Source organism: Cherax quadricarinatus, chromosome 89 (genome assembly GCF_038502225.1).
Source record: "Cherax quadricarinatus isolate ZL_2023a chromosome 89, ASM3850222v1, whole genome shotgun sequence".
Classification (NCBI taxonomy): Eukaryota; Metazoa; Arthropoda; class Malacostraca; order Decapoda; family Parastacidae; genus Cherax; species Cherax quadricarinatus.
Genome location: NC_091380.1, coordinates 1,077,831 through 1,099,270, shown reverse-complemented (window position 1 = coordinate 1,099,270; position 21,440 = coordinate 1,077,831). Strand labels below are relative to the sequence as shown.

The 21,440-nt window shown below is 38.6% G+C and overlaps 1 protein-coding gene across 1 annotated transcript; it reads left to right on the top strand.

Annotated features, from left to right (window-relative positions):
• Nucleotides 1–5,282: 5,282 nt before the first annotated feature.
• Nucleotides 5,283–18,933, top strand: LOC138855316 (sodium/potassium-transporting ATPase subunit beta-like). Its single transcript, XM_070104049.1, has 7 exons — nucleotides 5,283–5,464; nucleotides 9,595–9,741; nucleotides 12,360–12,479; nucleotides 12,755–12,936; nucleotides 14,258–14,377; nucleotides 15,167–15,329; nucleotides 17,611–18,933. Exons 1-7 carry the CDS (start codon nucleotides 5,350–5,352, stop codon nucleotides 17,712–17,714), a joined length of 951 nt encoding a protein of 316 aa, XP_069960150.1. The 5' UTR covers nucleotides 5,283–5,349; the 3' UTR covers nucleotides 17,715–18,933.
• Nucleotides 18,934–21,440: the final 2,507 nt, after the last annotated feature.

Below are 21,440 nucleotides of genomic sequence, written 5' to 3'. Positions count from 1 at the left end.
TGAGTGCCCTTCAGCTGTAGTGTACTTGCAGAGTAGTTCCACCTGGTGGAGTAAACATACAGTTGCTGTCATTACACTTACTCAACCTGTACAGTCTGTTTTCATTTGGTAATGGTTTCATTTAAAAGTAATTTTTTCTTTCCAGATTTTTTTTTTCACTTAATTTTTCATCTGTGTTTTTTATTACTGAAAATCATAAGAAATTCTCAAGCAAGCATTTTTAATATGCCTTGAAAACCTTTATCACGTGAAGCAATTTAGTATTTTTTAAGGAAGTTTTAAACATAATACAGTATTAACCTAGAAGGAAATGGCATTTCCAATGGAATAAAAAATGTTCAGAGATTGAACTCATTGCTTCAATTATTGCTATGATACAAAATAGCCACAGTGACTATTTGCCACCATAGTAAAGAGACCAACAGAAGGAAACAATTACCAGTGGTCATTCAACATTGTCTGGGGGGACCTCATAGTTTAAATAACTCTGAACTGCAACATACACTCCATTTTCCAGAGTGCAGGCACTGCACTCTGAAGAAAAAGCATGGAAGTTGTAGTAATAAATATTGTTAACTTACTTTGAAAGTTGCAATTTATCAGTAGACTACAAATTATTAACCCTGAAGAGTGACGATATTAAGAGAGTCAAGCACTGTGGCATATTTATGTTGGGGTTTTTCAGTTCACTCTACAAACTTCCTTTTTCTTGAACCAGACATAGTTTTCTTCCAGTTCCTAGGCACTATATGACCCTGATCCACTGCGAGGTTATGGACTGGGCCGCGGGGACGTTGATCCCCAAAATACCCTTCAGGTAGCTTAGTGTTTTTTCGTGAACATACAGGTAATATAAAATACCAGCTGCTGCAGATATCAGTATTTATTAACAAAAATATCAATTTTAGTACAGGATTACCATGCTTTATGCAGATTCGCTTCTTTGTGGTGAGCATGTTTCTCCGAGTCATTTGCTATGTACAGTATAACTTATGCAGTAACCCAAGCCAAGCACCACTTAATTTTTTAACAGTATGGTATATCATTAAGTATTGTTTTTAATTGGTTTATAGGAAAGAAATAAGATAGAAAAGAGATTTTGGTATGGGAAATGAGCATATTTTGAATGAAATGTTATGACTGGTTTTCAATTTGTGTCTTGTATTGAGTGAAAAGAGAATGTGCACACAGCCAAGTGAAGTTAAATGGTGCTGAAGCGAGAATAGACAGAGGGAGAGAAGGAAAGAGAAGTAGGGACGTGTATTCACAGGCTCGTAATGTGTGTCGATTCAAGCCAGACAAAGATGGACTTGTTGAGCTAGTGGTGGAGGGTAAGGCAAGGTTAAGAAAGACGATGATAAGTAAGACACACATGTAACAGTTAGGTATATTTATTCTGAAACATTTCGCCTACATAATGGGTTTCTGTCATCGAATACAGAGAAGGCAGCAGTAGTAGAAGTGTAAAGACAATGTAATCAGTCCATCACCCTCAAAGGAATAGTATTTGAGGGGGTCAGTCCCTCAGCCTGGAGAAGAGTTCTGCTCCATGGTCTGAAACATGTCTTACTTATCAACTTGTTAGTATTGTATACCATTATTATATTCAAAAGAGAGAGGATGATTATGAATGAATTTTGAAATATATTTTTTCCTCTGCTTTTAACTAGAGGTTCTCATTGTGTATGCGTATATTTTGATGTTAGAATAAATTGAGATGTGGATTTTTTCCGATTCTGGCGCCTAATTGTTAGAGAGTATGCTTGAATTGTGGATTCTTCTGTATTAGTTGTTTTTGAACCAGATTCATTTGTTTTTACAGTATGTGATTTTGTACATGTCCTAAAAGCTCATATTTATATTGTAAACATTTGTTAAGAAATGTGAATTTTTGTAAGTTGAGGAGATTATCTGTGTTTCATTTGTTACACTGGGTTCATTTTATGCACTACAGGCCAGGAGTGCATCTCTTGCATAAAGCAGTGGGCATGAGATACAGTACTATACTTACAATACTCTGTAAATCACCATATAACTCACACCAGCTTGGCTTACTTTTTCAAATATTGCAATAATGTAATTCAAGCAGTAAAACATAAATGTTAAAATCATAGTCGAGTACATATAAAAACTTGAGTGTCTTGTATTAGCTCTCAGAGTATATATTTTACTGTAATATATAATAGCAGTGGTGCAAGGTGCTTTCTGATAACAGACTGACTAGAATAAGATGTACAAAGTGTGCCCTTCAAGGATCTTCACTCTCTTTACCTGGATCAAACCTGTTTACCTCCCATTCCCCAGGTGCTGTATGGCCCATACAAGTTTATCACTTCGAGGATGTTCAAAATATGGATAGTAATACTGTCCTTAATCTGTACTGAGGTTTACTTATTAATACCAATATTGTAATTTTAATTGCACATTTATTTAAGTTTTGGGGATAATTTTGTTTATCCTTTATAAGTTATTTGTTGGTATTATATACTAGTAAGTTTGTTGTTGGTAAACAACCTTGACATTATGCAAGATAAATATACTTTTATTAAATTATGTAGTTTAACTTCTTTATTACAGAACCTTCAAGGGAAGAGGGTGCCTTGATGCAGGTGTAAAGTATTACAGAACCTTCAAGGGAAGAGGGTGCCTTGATGCAGGTGTAAAGTATTACAGGACCTTCAAGGGAAGAGGGTGCCTTGATGCAGGTGTAAAGTATTACAGAACCTTCAAGGGAAGAGGGTGCCTTGATGCAGGTGTAAAGTATTACAGGACCTTCAAGGGAAGAGGGTGCCTTGATGCAGGTGTAAAGTATTACAGAACCTTCAAGGGAAGAGGGTGCCTTGATGCAGGTGTAAAGTATTACAGGACCTTCAAGGGAAGAGGGTGCCTTGATGCAGGTGTAAAATACAGTGGTACCTCGAGTTATGAACTTAAATCGTTCCAGAAGGCAGTTCGAGTGCCGATACCAAACGAATTTGTTCCCATAAGGAATAATGTAAATTAGATTAGTTCGTTTCAGACCCCCAAAAATACACTTGAAAAAGTACTTACAAAAATACATTTGTTCGAGCTGGGAGCTGTTCGAAACTCGAGGTACCACTGTATTACAGTGGTACCTCGAGTTCTGTATTACAGAACCTAAAAGAGAAGAGGGTGCCTTGATGCAGGTGTAAAATATTACAGAACCATTAAGTGAAGAGGGTGCCTTGATACAGGCGTAAAGCTCTTCGTCCAAAGAACTGGAACTACTACCACAATTTTTAAAGGGGTGGAGGGTTAAGTCAGTGGAAGGCCTCAGTGAGATGAACAAAAGCTCCAGCTGTGGGTCGTCATATGACTAAGACCTGCGTGGGGAAACAATTGTCCTGTTAACTGATAAATCTTACCTAACCTGCCTTGGATCAAACTTAATCACTGCTATTCTTCAAGCACTTAGTGAAGCCTAGTGCAAGTACTAAGTGCAGTGTAGTCATTACCTTATGGGTGATGACCTTTATCCCAGTCAGGGACTTGATTCAAGTAACTGAATTTTTCCTCCTCTTCCTTGGATCGAACCTAAATGCTTCCCATTCCCAAGGCTTTGTATGACCCTTATGGGTAAAGTGCCCCCCTCCCCATGAATATATAAAATGTACTGTACTGCAAAGATCTCTGTCACTTGTTTGAGGTACAGTAGCTGGAGGTCAACCTTCCAGAGGTACAGTAGCTGGAAGTCCACCATCCAGAGGTACAGTAGCTGGAGGTCAACCATCCAGAGGCACAGCAGCTTTAACTCAACACACACTGGAAGTCTTGCTGATGCTGAGGGACCCTTTGCTGTATGACCCTTGCACGTTTAGCGCTTCTTTTTATATTATTATTATTATTATAATCAAAAAGAGCTTCTTTTTATAATAATGAAGGGTTCTTGATCCTTGAGAGTGGAGTTACCCTCCCCTTGGATAAAATTTGATTACGTCCCTTAACCAGCTGATTGGAGCTGTCCTCTTCCTTGGATCAAGTTCGAATGTGCAGTTGCTGTGACCCCTGTCCCCTCAAGGGAGGTTCCTTGATGTTGGTGAGGGGCTCTTGATTTAGGGAATTGGATCTGTGCTCCATTATTATTATTATAATCAAGGGGGAAGCACTAAACCCGTAGGATTATACAGCGCCTATGGGGGGATGGAAGGCATTCAGGCTTAATTCAGGGAACTGGAGCACAGATCCAATTCCCTAGATCAAGAGCCCCTCACCAGCGTCAAGGAGATCGGTGCTCCAGTTCCCCGAATTACGCCTGACTGCCTTCCACATCCTCCCCCCCCAGGCGCTGTATAATCCTCCGGGTTTAGCGCTTCCCCCTTGATTATAATAATATGTGACCCCTGTGGGTCTAGCCCTTAATTATTAATATAGTAATATGTAATAATTTAGCTAAGAGGACAGAATTTGGATGATACTTAAGCAACCTAGCCATTGTTTGTTCCTAGTTTTCCCCTCAAGGAAGGTTCCTTGATGTTGGTGAGGGGCTCTTGATTTAGGGAACTGGATCTGTGCTCCAGTTCCCCGAATTAAGCCTGAATACCTTCCACATCCCCCCCCCCAGGCGCTGTATAATCCTCCGGGTTTAGCGCTTCCCCCTTGATTATAATAATAATGTTCCTAGTTTTGCTGTATAGCCCTTGTGGCTTAGCGCTTCTTTTTGATTATAATAATAATGTTCCTAGTTTTAAACCCCCTCAGGGAAGGTTACTTGTTGCTGGTGAGGGGCTCTTGATCTAGGGAATTAGATCTGTGCTCCAGTTCCCAGAATTGAGTCTGAATACCTTCCATTCCCCCCTCTCCCCATAGGCACTGTATAATCCCTACGGGTTTAGTGCTCCCCCATGATTATAATAATACTCATAGTTTTAAAGATTAAATGGAGAAAAAACATCAGTGATTTGTAATCTACCTTTCTTTCGGTGTTAAGATGCATTAAACGTCTAGTGAAACATGTTGAATATTAAATAATTGTGAAATATTTCGTAATGAAAGAAGTGGGTAGCCAACTTACCACTGGCTCTTCTAAAACGAGTTTGTGGAAGCAATACTGGTAGCCTATAAGTATTCAACTTATCCGATCTTTGAATATAAATACATATAAAATATAATTACAATAATATCATACATTTAGAGTACCATTTAGCTAAATCAAATCTTTATAAATAATGGTTATTGTAGTATTCATTTCAGTGTAAAATGAAATTCTGCTGATAGCTTTGGTGAGCTAGCGTGTGAGCTTAGAGGTGAGACACAGACTTGGAAGAGAGAAGACGGGTAACAGTCTGCTTCAAGTAGCAGCTCAGAGCAGTCGGTCACTTCCTTACCACCATGGAGGATATCAATGATCTTTATAAACGCATCGCTGAACGAGATAGAGGCTTTAAGACGTTTGTATGGAACCCCAAAAAGAAAGCATTCTTCGGTCGCACTGGGGCATCATGGTGTGAGTTATTGCTTAAAATAACTAAATGTTTTATTTCTGTATAACTTAATTTTATCAATTTGTACATCGCATAAAATATGCTGACTTTTCGAGTGTATAGCATGATTGTGGTCGTTTGTGCCTGGAGTACCTGGAGTTTACTTGGAAAGAGTTCCGGGGGTCAACGCCCCCCACGGCCCGGTCTGTGACCAGGCCTCCTGGTGGATCACAGCCTGATCAACCAGGCTGTTACTGCTGGCTGCACGCAATCCAACGTACGAGCCACAGCCCGGCTGGTCAGGTACCGACTTTAGGTACCTGTGCATATAATGAACCTGTATATAATTAAATATGTACCCTTATGGGTTCACAGGTTGGTTATGATAATATATGTACCTTGGAAAATAAACGCTGTGGTGGGGGGGGGGGGAGTTGACTACCCTACTGTCTCGCCTTGTTACTGTGAGGGTTGTGACCCCTTTTCTGCCTCACCTTGATACTGTAGTGGGGGTGTGACCCCTACACTGCCTCACCTCGATACTAGGGGCTGTGACCCCTACACTGCCTCAGCTTGACACTGGGGGCTGTGACCCCTACACTGCCTCACCTTGACACTGGGGGCTGTGACCCCTACACTGCCTCACCTTGACACTGGGGGCTGTGACCCCTATACTGCCTCACCTTGACACTGTGGTTGCAGGGTTTATACCTGGTAGGTATGGATCTTGTATGGGAGGTGCCACTCCACACGGTGCCTGCCTGACTAAGAATCAAGCATCTCTCGGCATAAATGGTGAAGATATCTTCCCTTTCGTCTATATTTGCTGAAACCGTATCCTCGGGGGTGAGAGGCTCTTAATTCAAGGAACTAGACTCATCCTTCCTTTCCCCTGGAGTGAACTTGACTGGTCATTCTCCCCAGCCGGGTTGTGGCTCGTACGTTGGTTTGCGTGCAGCCAGCAGTAACAGCCTGGTTGATCAGGCTCTGATCCACCAAGAAGCCTGGTCACAGACCGGGCTGCGGGGGCGTTGACCCCCGGAACTCTCTCCAGGTAAACTCCAGGTATGACCCTTATGGGTTTAGCGTTTCCATATGAGATAAACCCAACTATAAAATGGTTTTCTATTGTACTATACAATATAATTATCCTTGTAGGACTGGCGCCAAATTTACACACACAAATGACTCCTTACGAAAGGAAAAGGCTCGCCAGATGATGCTGATTACACTTAGTTAACACAGTGTAAGGTGCCCACACTTAGTTAACACAGTGTAAGGTGCCCACACTTAGTTAACAGTGTAAGGTGCCCACACTTAGTTAACACAGTGTAAGGTGCCCACACTTAGTTTACACAGTGTAAGGTGCCCAAGTAACTTACCTAATAACAATATGTACAATTACAGCACTTATTGCCTTATTGATCTTAAGTTAGTCTTAAGCTTGCCCGAAATGCTTTGCATATAAAGGGGCTTTTCGCATATTCACCAAATTTTTACACTTTGTACAAACATGTCCCTTGTGGTTAGCGCTTCTTTTTTTATTATAATAATGTACAAACACATATGCTAAAATTATTATTATTATTATTATTATTATTATTATTATTATTATCAAAAAGATTCATGCTAAAATAAACTTATTGTTAATAGCGTCCCATCATACAGACGGGGGGATTACCAACGGATCTCTGGTTATCTTCAAGAGAGAGGTGGTAAGTTCCTTAAGTCATTTTCTGATCAACTGGACTGTGGTGCATACATTGAACTGACATACAGCTAGCACCAACAGTTTGGTTGATCAAGACGTTAACTAGGAGGGCTATTGTTGGGGACCAATCTATGCAATGACCCCCACAACTACAGAGACATTGATGCTCTGGGGCTTTTGATCCAAGGAATTTTAGCTTTCCCTCCTTTATTGTTTTAGAGGGAGCCTTAATGCCGGTGTTTTGATCTAAGAATTCTGAAGGTTCCTTAATGGTGTTGGAGGGCTCTTAACGCAAGTAATTGAACCTGTCCTCCCATTCCATGGATCGAGCCTCACCTCCCATTTAAACAAGCACTGTATGGCCCCTACACGCTTAGCACTTATATATTCTTAAGGATCGTATGGTCCAGTGGATTAAGGCGTCATGTGTTTTCGCCCACCATGAGGCAGGCCAAAGCAGCATGGGTTCGAGTCCTTGGCTAGTGGTGTTGTAATTGATCAATACCACTGGTTCGTGGTCACAATAATTAATATATATATATATATATATATATATATATATATATATATATATATATATATATATATATATATATATATATATATATATTATATATATGTCGTGCCGAATAGGCAGAACTTGTGATCTTGGCTTAAATAGCAACGCTCATCTTGCCATATAGGACAAGTGAAAATTTGTGTATGCAATTATTTCGCCAAAATCATTCTGAACCTAACGAAAAAAAAATATTTCACTTTGTTTAGTATTAAATTACTGTAAACAAATCTAAAATATATTTAGTTGGGTTAGGCTAAAATAAATTGCTTTTGTTATAATAAGGTTAGGTAAGTTTTCTAAGATTCTTTTGGTGCAGAATTATAATTTTTTACATCAACATTAATGACAAAAATATATCTTTAAACGTATAAGAGAAAATTTCAGAAAGGACTTAATTTTAAATGAGTTCTTACTAATTGACCAGTTTTACATATTCGGCACGACTTATATATATATATATATATATATATATATATATATATATATATATATATGTTGTGCCGAATAGGCAGAACTTGCGATCTTGGCTTAAATAGCAACGCTCATCTTGCCATATAGGACAAGTGAAAATTTGTGTATGCAATAATTTCGCCAAAATCATTCTGAACTTAACGAAAAAAATATATTTGATTGTGTTTTAGTACTAAATTATGGTAGACGTATTTAAAATATATTTAGTTGGATTAGGCTAAAATAAATTGCTTTTGTTATAATAAGGTTAGGTAAGTTTTCTAAGATTCTTTTGGTGCAAAATTAAAAATTTTTACATTAACATTAATGAAAAAAATATATCTTTAAACCTATAAGAGAAAATTTTAGAAAGGACTTAATTTTAAACGAGTTCTTGCTAATTGACCAGTTTTACATATTCGGCACGACATATATATATATATATATATTATATATATATATATATATATATATATATATATATATATATATATATATATATAATATAATGACTGGCTGGTGCTTCCACACTACGAGTCTCTGAAAACTTCCCCTACTTCTGTTGTTGCCTTTTCTCCTGATGACGCACTGAAAAGTGTGAAAGTACTTGAGCTAAAGATTTCCCCCCCTCCCCCCCGTGACTTGTCTTGCATATATATATATATATGATAATGTTGATCCAAGGAGTTGGAGCTAGTGTTCACTCATGATTCATAGCAAATTACTTCTCAGAATACATTACCTGGGGAATGGGAAGTAACTCCCTGCTCGGGAATGGAAATTAATGAAGGGGATTGGTGCTCCAACTTCTTGGATCCAAAGACCTTCACCACCATCAAGACAACCTCCCTTGAATGGTCTTCTATATTATAATCAAGAGAGAAGCACTAAACTCGTAGGGTTATACAGTGGCTGTGCGGGGGATGTGGAAGGTATTCAGGCTTAATTCAGGGAACTGGAGCACAGATCCAATTCCCTCGATCAAGAGCCCCTCACCAGCCTCAAGGAACCTCCCTTGAGAGGTTGGTCTTCTATAGTAACAAAAATTTAACAAAATTAAATCGGAACCCCCTTAAGAGAGGTTCCTTGACGCTGGTGAGGGGCTCTTGATCTAGTAAATTGGATCTGTGCTCCGGTTCCCTAAATTGAGCCTGAATACCTTCCATCCCCCCCACATACGCTGTATAATCCTACAGGTTTAGCGCTTCCCCGTGAGTATAATTAAATCTGAACGAGTGAGACTTGAACCCATGAAGCAGCTCTCATGACCCTCATGTGTTGAGCACTTGGTTATGTGTTCAACCCACGAGGGTTGAACCCATACCAAGTGAGTTTTGACTCACTTGCCATGGGTATAAGCCCCACCCGTTCCATGGTTTATTTGCAATTGTGTTATTATAATTTTGAGAGTCAAATTTTAACTTTTTTTTCAGTTAAGATCCTCCTTTTCTACGTGATCTTCTACTTGTGTCTGACTGCCTTCTTCGCATTGAACTTCTCTGCCTTCTACCAGACTCTGGATATCCATCACCTGCCCAGGTACACTCCAGGTGATGGAGGATCCATCCTTCAGAAAGTTGGTAAGAATACCTGCCATTATACTGTATGTTTATATGTAACATCTTTGTGCTCGTACGTTGGATTGCGTGCAGCCAGCAGTAACAGCCTGGTTGATCAGGCTCTGATCCACCAGGAGGCCTGGTCACAGACCGGGCCGCGGGGGCGTTGACTCCCGGAACTCTCTCCAGGTAAACTAGTGTACAGTATTAAGTAGATGAGGTAGGTGTGTCATGAGGTATTTAAATTAAAGGCTGAGAATTGAGAGGCTGATTTCAGTGCCAGCAGCATTAATGGACTACATATATCTTGTTCTGTCTCAACCTACATATCAAATTCAAATTCAAAGTTTATTCTCTATAAGGATTACAATGCTGAGTTTACAGAATTTGGTTATTGTGTGGTTTACATGTAGTTAAATAATGATTACAGAGTGTACCACTAGAACACCTAGCATGGCTAGGCATTACAGAGTGTACCACTAGAACACCTAGCATGGCTAGGCATTACAGTGTACCACTAGAACACCTAGCATGGCTAGGCATTACAGAGTGTACCACTAGAACACCTAGCATGGCTAGGCATTACAGTGTACCACTAGAACACCTAGCATGGCTAGGCATTACAGAGTGTACCACTAGAACACCTAGCATGGCTAGGCATTTCGGTCTAGGGCTCTCCGTCTCATTCTGTCTCCTACATCTCGCTCTGAATCTCTACTAAGTTTATTTAGGTACAGGTACACATAAGTACAATTATCATACATAGTAACATGTGTAAATTACCCACCAGGATAACCCAAAAAGTCAAAGACTTCTTTCTATTATACTTGACCATCAGTGACAAGATCGCTCACTCTTGCCCTGGACATTTGTGTTCATATATAGCCCCTCATTATTATTATTATAATCAAGGGGGAAGCGCTAAACCCGTAGGATTATACAGCGCCCAGGGGGGAGGATGTGGAAGGCATTCAGGCTTAATTCGGGGAACTGGAGCACAGATCCAATTCCCTAAATCAAGAGCCCCTCACCAACATCAAGGAACCTTCCATGAGGGGATATAGCCCCTCAAGGAAGGTTCTTTGACGATGGTGAGGGGCTCTAGATCTAGGGAATCGGATCTGAATTAAGCCTGAATACCTTCTACATACCCCCCGGTGGCCTGGTGGCTAAAGCTCCCGCTTCACACACGGAGGGCCCGGGTTCGATTCCCGGCGGGTGGAAACATTCGACACGTTTCCTTACACCTGTTGTCCTGTTCACCTAGCAGCAAATAGGTACCTGGGTGTTAGTCGACTGGTGTGAGTCGCAACCTGGGGGACAAGATTAAGGACCCCAATGGAAATAAGTTAGACAGTCCTCGATGACGCACTGACTTTCTTGGGTTATCCTGGGTGGCTAACCCTCCGGGGTTAAAAATCCGAACGAAATCTTATCTTATCTTATCACAGGCGCTATATAATCCTACGAGTTTAGCGCTTCCCCCTCGATAATAATAATCATACATATCTCAGCGGACAATTGGTCTGGGGTACTCACCTAGTTGTGGTTGCAGGGGTCGATTCACAGCTCCTGGCCCCGCTGATTTTTATGCATTCTCCGTAATTTCCTAAACTTTTTTGGTAATCTGTTTCCTGAGCCAGAAAGTGAAATGTCTGGCACTGATGGTGCTGAGGTGCGAGGCACCTGGGTACTAAACTTGCCATAAGTAAGTTTATTCAGGTATACACAAATACAGTTACATAGAATTATCATACATAGCAGCATATGTGTCGAGAACCTAGGATAACCCAAAAAAGTCAGAGTGACTTATTTCCATTGGGGTCCTTTATGGGCCCCAGTGAAGAGTTATCTTTGCTGTCTTCCCCGAGACCTTAATCCTGGTCAACAACTACAAGGACTAGAATGGAAATAAGTCACTTTGCCTTTTTTGGGTTATCCTGGTGGGTAATTTACAATGTAACTATGGAAATAAGTCACTGACTTTCTTGGGTTATCCTAGGTTCTCTATACATATGCTCAGCGCTGTATAGCCCTTGTGGCTTAGCGCTTCTTTTTTATTATAATAATAATAATATACATATGCTGCTATGTATGATAATCTGTGTAACTATTTGTGTATACCTGAATAAACTTACGTATGTAATTTACAATGTAACTGTATGACGATTGTACTTACGTGTACCTGTACCTAAATAAACTTACTTAACCTTTGGGGCCCAGTCCCTGGACCTATTTTGCCTCTGTAATGTTGAGATACAGTCCCTGGGCCCATTATGTGCCTCAAATATTTTGATTACTGCCCGCACCATGGGTATATTATTGTAATCAAGGGGAAGCGCTAAACCCGTAGGATTATACAGCACTTTGGGGGGGTGGAAGGCATTCAGGCTTAATTCGGGGAACTGGAGCACAGATCCAATTCCCTAAATCAAGAGCCCCTCACCAACATCAAGGAACCTTCCCTGAGGGGCCCCATGGGTATAGCCTGCATAATTAAAATATTAAACTAACATAGGAACAAACTTATGATGACCTGTAACTCAGTGGTCACCTATTTCAGTGCATTTTGTCTCAATTTATAACTTTCAATGTTGTGATGTCTTCTGACATAGTAATAAATAATTTTTTTTTTTCAGCCATGGGTTTCAGACCCATGCCACCACCTGAACAAATTGAGTCTACATTAATTTGGTACAAGAATGGTGATGATGAAACTATCAAGTACTGGGTTGACATGCTTGACAAATTCATCGAACGTAAGTTGCTTCATATGTATAGTTCCTTAATGTTGGTGAGGGGCTCTTGATCTAGGGAACTGGATCTGTGTTCCAGTTTCCTGAATTAAGCCGGACTACCTTCCACATCCCCCCCCCCCACAGGCGCTGTATAATCCTATGGGTTTAGCGCTTCCCCTTTGATTATAATAATAATTCATATACTATATAATTGTAATAACAGGTGCAGTAGATAAAAAAAAATGGTTTAATCATTAGGAAGTTCTGTAATTATTATTTTGGTCTTCTCACCACAGCTTATGAAGGCAAGGCTAAAGCTACGTCTGGCCAGCACATAACAGACTGTTCCGATGATCATAACCCCAAGGAGGGAGAAGTATGCAGCTTCAAAGACACTTGGCTCACAGGAAATTGTCAGAAAGCAGAGAAATGGGGTTTCAACCGCCAGTCCCCCTGCATCCTTCTTAAGCTCAACAGGGTAACTTACTGGCTAAGTAATGGTTGTGGCTGGAAAATTTCGTCTTACTTTTGTGTTTATCAAATATGAACAATTTACTCACAAACTAGAAATTAAATCTGGACTGACATTATGAATCTATTTTTATTTTCAAATAGAATTATGAAAGGTACTCAATTAAAGCTGAAGGGAAAGTAAAGTAATATTTTTATATTATTTGCATCTAAGATTAAGAAGAGAAATGTAGAGTTTACGAAGTTATATTTATTAATGACTCTTGACTACCCATGTGCATACATGCACTTGCAGGGCAATCTTCAACATTGCAAAGCATCATGTGTATAATTTACATTATACCCATTCTATTATTATTATAATCAAGGGGGAAGCGCTAAACCCGGAGGATTATACAGCGCATGGGGGGGGGGGATGTGGAAGGCATTCAGGCTTAATTCGGGGAACTGGAGCACAGATCCAATTCCCTAAATCAAGAGCCCCTCACCAACATCAAGGAACCTTCCTTGAGGGGTATACCCATTCTAAAATTTGGATTTCTTTAGTTATATAATTTTAAAGTGTCCTTAAGAGGAAGATTACCCCAGGAAAGCCAAGCAGTGTGGCTGACAGTAGTATTTTCTTAGAAGCTACTGGGTCCTGCTAACTCTTATGTATTATTTACTGCTAGGTGAACAGGAACAGTAGGTGTTAGGAGACTTGATACCTGGAGATGGTTCTAACATATGCCAAATATTAAGACTTCCTCTAAATGGAAAGTGGTAGAGGACTATGTCCAGTGATACACTGTCCGTCCACAAATAACCTGCACATAGATGTGATAGTGGCCCCCTCTGTAATTAGTATTTTATAACATGTAAACCACACAACATCCTAAAATACGTAAACCCCGCATTGTAATCTTTATAGAGAATAAACTTGATTTGATTTGAACTATGTGTGGGTTATTTGTGTATTGTTCCAGTCATGGTATTGTGCCTTTATGTTCTTTGTACACTATCCATCTGCTGTTATAGTATCTGTGTAGTTTACTTCACTTGATGTGCTATATTAATAATAATAAATTTTTAATTATTATTATAATCAAAAAGAAGCGCTAAGCCACAAGGGCTATACAGCAATAATTTTTTTTTTTTAAATGTCATAAAATAATGTTAGACACAAAAGATTATGGATAATTTAGTAATAAGCATCAATGCTCATGTAAAGTATAATAATTTGTAAATACTGTAGTAAAATTTTTGATCATGTCTACAAACCTAGATATTAAAAATTATATATGACTGACTGCCTGATGGGATTCACATTCACTTGTAATGTTTTCCAGATGATCAGATGGGAACCAGAAGTTTATGAGACTTTGGAAGAGTTGCCTGAGAAGATGCCACAGTCATTGAAGGACCACATTAAGAAGAGCATGAAAGAAAATGAGGGCAAAATACCCAGGGTACCTGCTTTTATGTTTCCTTTTTGTGATGGTTCAACTTATGATATTTTGACTTTACGATGAAGCGATAGCAATGCACATTCAGTAGTCGTCAAACTTTTTCAACTTATGATGGGTTCATTGGGATGTAACACCATCGTAAGTCGATGAGCATGTGTATCTTTATTCATATTCAGTCATCCTCTTCAGCTGTGAACTAGCTATTAAAATATAACTTACTAAAATTAATAAAGAAATCAAAGGAATTCTTTCTGAAGTTTTGTCATATAGACAGTGGAGCAATATCAAATAGGTTAAGAGGGTCTGTAATTCTGGAAGATTAGGTAGGTGTGAAAGAATAGAGAAGTGACTTGACAGTATAAACAGTTTGTGTTATATCAAAGTGAATGTGTTAGATCAAAGCAGATGTGTTAGATCAAAGCAAATGTGTTGTATCAAAGCTTGTTGATGGACGTCTTGTTGGACAAAATATCTATGAAAGTATTTCGAGAAACATGTTAGTTCGATTTTCTTGAAAGTCTGGTGATGTTGCAGTGTGATAAATCATCATTGTGATGATGCCTGTGTCAGGGTACTGGAAATTGCTGAGGTGTAAAAAAATTAACAATAGGTAATTTGGCTTGCTAACTTTGAGATAAAGGGTGCACAAAATCTTTGCTTTGACACTGCTGATGCTTAGAAATTTTGTTGCATTTTAATATTTTACAATTTCCCAGTGATAGAAGTTTAGTTAACTAGACATTTGAGTGATGTATACATGTAATAATGTTCTGTTTACACTGGCAACAGATGATCTGGGTCTCATGCGAAGGAGAGGAGCCAGCAGACCAGGAATATATTGGGCCTCTCCGTTACTCCCCATGGCAAGGGTTCCCTGCCTACTACTTTCCTTACATGAACACTCCAGGCTATCTACCTCCAGTTGTTGCCGTCCAGTTCCTTTCTCCTGCTTGTAAGTATGGTAGCATGCTGGTCAATGTATGGAGGAGGTCGGGGCATTTTCACGAAGATAATTTTTTTCAGATTATTAATCCTTTAAGGCTATTAACCCAGGATAACCCCAGAAAACCAAGCAGTAGGGCATATTTCCACTGAAGTCATTCAGTCCTCTTCCCCCAAGGATGTGACCCACAACAGTCAAGTAATGCTTAGGGGTTTACTATATGTACCACTTGCTAAAGATGGGCAGCAGGTGTAGAGAGACTCACTCATATATCTCACTTAGCCTGGGAATTGAGCCCGGGTCAATACCTTCCATATCAGTAATTAATTTGTGACTAGTATTTCCTTGTTTGGGTTATCCTACCTCTGTGGGAGACAGTGTTAAAAAAACTGTACCTACAGTACATACAGTGGAACCTCAAAAATCGAACTGCTCCCAACACAACCAATTATGTAAGTGTATTTTTGTAAGTGCTTTTATAAGTGTATTTTTGAGGGTCTGAAATGGACTAATCTAATTTACATTATTCCTGATGGGAATAAATTCATTCGGTAAAGGCACTTGAACAGCCTTCTGGACTGAAGAAAGTTCGATATTAGAGGTTCCACTGTACCTACTTATTACTTTAGGAGCATACTTTTTAGTTTAAGTTTAGTACCTCTTATAAATCATTCCACTGTTCTATCACTGATTTTTTTTCATATAATCTTTCAGTACATCTTTCTTAGCTAAGTTATGGCTTTATGTTCTCCCTGTTGATGGTGCCAGAATATCTCCCTTATCAATTCTTTTGTAACTTTTGATAATTGTGATGAATGGTTTGAAAAACCGACGAGCTGAAGATTGAGACACTTATGCAACATATGGGAATCTTTATTCAGTCCATCAATCTTGAAGAATGTACATTCTTCAAGATTGATGGACTGAACACATCGACACCAGGCTGAGGGACTGATTACCTCAAACTACTCCTCTCCTTACACCTTCTGCTTTGTATTGGACTGACGAAGCCACTGTGGCAAAACGTTTCCTGAATAAAAATTCCCACATGTTGCATAAGTGTCTCAATCTTCAACTTCTCATAATTTTGTATGTGGTTATCCTGACTTCTCACCTGTTAGCCAGTGAGGGGATGCCTAAAGTCTATGGTTTTCCTTTGTATCTTTATGTTCACATTTAAATTCAAATATTTTATGTCTTTTATGCAGTATACAGATAATGTACATGTAGTTCACATAATATAATATTGTTAGGTACAAAAGAAAGCCACTGCTAATCAGTGGACACTGCATTTTGTAAATAGTTTCTAAGTATTTTCTAACTTGTCGTTCTGAATAGCTTTAGCTCTCTATTGCTACAATAATTTGGAGTTCTTAACTGACCAAAAAAAACTGCATACTACAGAATTTACAATAGTACATATTGTACTCTCAGATGTCACCCCAAACAGCAAATATCCCAAACCCCTCTTTTAAAGTGCAGGCATTGTACTTGCCACTTCCAGGACTCGAGTCCGGCTAACGAGTGTCCCTGAATCCCTTCACAAAATATTTCCCTGCTCACACTCCAACAGTTCGTCAGGTCCCAAAAACCATTCTTCTCCATTGACTCCTATATAAAGCGCTCACACATGCCTGCTGTATGTCAGCTGACATGTGTATTATTATTGTTACAATCAAAACTAAGTGCTAAACATATGTACTAAATAAGTGCAGTGTATTGAGAATTTTTATTCTTGTTATGTACTGTGCTGTACTTTTTATCTTCCATCAATTTTTTTTCATCATTCAACACTTTCACCACACCCACACATAATCACTGTTTTTGCAGAGGTGCTCAGAATACAACAGTTTAGAAGCATATACGTATAAAGATACACAACATATTCCTTCAAACCGCCAATATCCCAAACCCCTCTTTTAAAGTGCAGGCATTGTGTTATGTCTGCACACTTCTGGCAAGACACTTGGATGAATCCTATTAGACAAACATTTATTTCCACATGATACAATGTATAAAGATGGGTGACATTTGGTTGTGCATGCAAAAAGCCCATGGTTATGCAGAGCATTTTGAGCAAGCTTAAGCCTAACTTGGACTACAGTGGTCCAGTGGTTCGCACATTGGTCTGGGAGTTTTTGGACTCCCCTGCCATGGGTTCAATCCCCACCCATTTCCTGATTTGATGGTGAATGCAACTTCATATTCTTTTGGGTCATCCTACCTCGGTGGGAGACAGCTCTTGTTAAATTGTGGGTACCATAATACAACTAACTTAAATGCTTTTCAGCTCATGTTCTCATCAGCATTAAGTGCCGTGCTTGGGCCAAGAACATTGAACATGATGATATGGAACGTCTTGGTTTAATCCATTTTGAAATGCTGAAGGACTAATAGCTTTGCATGGTCCACCGAGGCCAGACATCAAATACCTGCACAAAGGACATGAAGATTTTTTCAACATAGTTCATGTTAGTATTTAAATTATTACATTTGTTAATAAATAATGGTCTGTAATGAACTGAAACCTCTGGTTTCTGTTTTCATTTTCTAAGTTAGTTTAGATTTGTTCCAGCCAAAGTATTCTTTCTTTGATTATCATACACACAAGTGCTGTAAGAAAAGGTGTAGCTAAAATTTTATCTTCAAGGTGTAAAATAGTGCTCCACTGCCCTTTTACTTGAAGGAGAACGTAATAATAATGCAGAACTGCACATCAGTGCTATGGTACTGATGTGCAGTACGTTACTATAATTTATATATGTTGTGATTGTATAACAAATGCCACATTGAAATTTGATGCCATTGTTTATGGTTATTCTTGTGTAATCTTTAATGAATGTGTTTAATGCTGTAGTGTGCAGGACATACAGGTCTAAGGTAAAGTGCATGCAATCGTCAAGAGGTAGGACACATGAGCAAGTCTCCTTACATCTGCTGACCCTATTAACCAAGCACTAAATAGTGTACCTAGGAGTTGGTCAACTGCCAAGGGTTGCATCCTGGGGAAGGACCTAATTCCTCGAAAAGAAATATGCCATAATGCTTGGGTTATACTGTATACAAAGAATAAAATTATATATCATGAAATCTACTCAGTGAGCACCAGTTACTAAACATGATTTAAATTCTGTTTTCACAAAAACATTGCATATATAAATCAACAGAACAAGTTGATGACATTAGTGAAGATCTGTGCATGCACACCATTTTGGACAAGACTTTTTGTTAACCCAAAAAGTAAAGCATAGTATGTATAGTATATAGATGCCAGTGTGCTAACACTAATTCAGTACAGTATTAGCAACTCAACTTACTTATAAAATAGTAAAAACAACTATAAAATATTTTACAAACCTAATACAGTATACTTTTTTGTTTCTCAGTTTTAGAAAAATTACTGTAAATAGTTTTTTAAAGACCTCATTTTAGACATTTTGAAGGTGAATTGGTATGTTGCATGTGTATTTGCTGGCATGACTACTGTTTATATTAAACCTAAATGAGGGCTCAAGATTTTTTTTTTTTTGAGGCAGGATAATGTAAATATAAATTGTGTACATCTTGAAAAACATATTTTTGTTACTGTGCAATAAAGATCTTACTACCATCAGTTTGGCCAATTAATTTACTTGAGACCTTTTATGTATGTTTAAGCTATAAACACTTATCAACACACCCATGTAAAATAATCTTATGTATGCTGAGAGGCAGTTGAACAGTCTTGGGCACCTGACACTAATTGTGTTCTCTCTTCGCGGGGGATTTTTCACCGTATACCCGAGTCTTTTAAGTTTGATCCAAGGTGAAGGCATCCCTAATACCTTGGATCAAAAGCCCTTCAGCATCAAGGCACCCACTGGAAGGATTATTTTAAATAATAATGATGCAGGTCTAATTCCTTGGATTAAGAGTTCTTTACCAGTATTAAGTTAACCTTTCAACTTAAGGTGTTTAGTTATATTAAACAGAGCACCAAACCCACAGTGGAAAAGTTTAATGCTGAAGCTAGTCAAAAAATTCTGAGGTCACTGGTATTTGACCCCAATTTATTATGTATTGAGATCCTGAATTTGCAGTCCATATTAATTTGGACATTAAGATGCGTAGCATATCTGGTGAAATGTGTAGAACATCAATTAACACTTGAGTAATATTGCATAAAAGTAAGATTTGGATACGGCTGTTCTTTCATTGTCTCGTTTTACGCATCAAGTGTCGGCTGAAAGTAAATAACAAAATTCCTTAAAATCATCATAATTTCCGATCGCGAATAGACTTAACAATAATATTAAAATAACATTTTAATAGTTAACATTACATTTTTATATTATTTTGTGATAGTAGGAGCCGAGAGATGAAGAGTTATTCGAGTATATGGTAAAAGTAAAGTGAAATTCGGCCTATAGTTAGTATAGTAAGGAGGAAGCAAGTGTGTGAGCCTCAGTTTCTGACTGGCGGGGAGGATCTGCAGTTACACTGATGCCAGATGAAGCAAAATTTCCCTTCTTTTAGGGAAAAACTTTAAGGCTAAAAGGATATTTTCCTGAACCGTGCAAATTAATTTCGCTGAAATGAAAAAAAAAACAATTCAGTAGAAGACTGAATAATTAATTTGACAATAAAAGCATCTTATAGTCCACGTACATTTTATATGGTACTTGGATATTTGCTGAGATAAGAAAAATAATTGTTAAATACACAAATAACCTGCACATAGAAGAGTGGAGCTTACGACGACGTTTCGGTCCAACTTGGACCATTTACAAAGTCCCACTAAGGGTAGTCTGAGTGTAAATGGTCCAAGTCGGACCGAAACGTCGTCGTAAGCTCCTGGTCTTCTATGTGAGAGTTATTTATGCATTAATTTAACAATTGTTTTTCTTACTCAGCAAATATCCAAGTACCATATAAAATGTGCCATATGAAAATCACTATTATTATTTTTATTGGGAAGCACAGAATTCAAGATACAGGATTTTCTAGCATTTTTTTTTTTTTGTTAGGAAATTTCAACTCTTACATCTAAATAATAATTTATTTCTACAAGTACATGTACAGGGTATACAGACCATAGCTGACATAAATGACTTACTACTACATATATAGAAAGTCGCTTGTTATGCAGAGCATGTCCCGCAAATTAGGTCAGTTTTGTCCCAGGATGCGACCCAGACCAGTCCACTAACACCCAGGTACCTATTTTACTGATGGGTGAACATAGACAATCGGTGTAAGGAAACATGTCCAGTGTTTCTACCCTCGCCGAGAATCGAACCTGGCGATGGTAGAAGTATTTGAGTAATAGTGCCTAATCTTGTAGATTTAGGCATATCAGGGGTATATGTTAATATATTGTGTATTAGGTGGGGGTTAGGGTGGGTGATGCAAGAATACTGCTATAATCAGTAGCATGAGAGTATAGTGACATTGCAATAGTGGAGAGGGATTGAATGTGGGGTTGTTTTTGATTGGTAGATGTTTTTAGTTGTATTGTTTTATAGTTATGAATATGTATAGTTTTATGTTTACAGTATAGGATGTTTATACTTAAAAATAAAAATTGTATTTAAATCCCATAATACATATGTTGCTTTTGGGATGTAGTGTAAGCGAGAGTGAGGTGGGATTGCATCAGTTATTTTATGTGTTTTGTAATCTGTGGTGGGGTCTGGATATTTTATATTTGTCACCGATATTATACTGTAATGCTTGAGGTGTTAAATGTATATGAATGTCTTTGTATATAAGATGGGTCCTACACAGATGACAGCAAGGAAATGAGTGAGCTACTCAAGTCCTAATATGACTCAGTTTTTAGGAAGCCGCTAACCAGACTGAGAGTCGAAGATCAAAATGAATTTTTTTATGAGAGCCACAAAATTTGGTTAACACAAGCCTATCCGATGTTATCCTGACGCCAAATTACTTCGAACAGGCGATAAATGACATGCCCATGCACTCTGCCCCAGGGCAAAACTCATGGAACTCCGTGTTCATCAAGAACGGCAAGAAGCCCCTATCACGAGCCTTTTCCATCCTATGGAGAGGGAGCATGGACACGGGGGTCGTCCCACAGTTACTAAAAACAACAGACATAGCCCCACTCCACAAAGGGGG

Coding starts and splice junctions, on each gene's coding strand:
- LOC138855316 (XM_070104049.1), top strand. CDS start 5,350: ATGGAGGATATCAATGATCTTTATAAACGCATCGCTGAACGAGATAGA. Junction 12,937..14,257: donor TCCTTCTTAAGCTCAACAGG/GTAACTTACTGG, acceptor AATGTTTTCCAG/ATGATCAGATGGGAACCAGA. Junction 15,330..17,610: donor CCAGTTCCTTTCTCCTGCTT/GTAAGTATGGTA, acceptor AATGCTTTTCAG/CTCATGTTCTCATCAGCATT.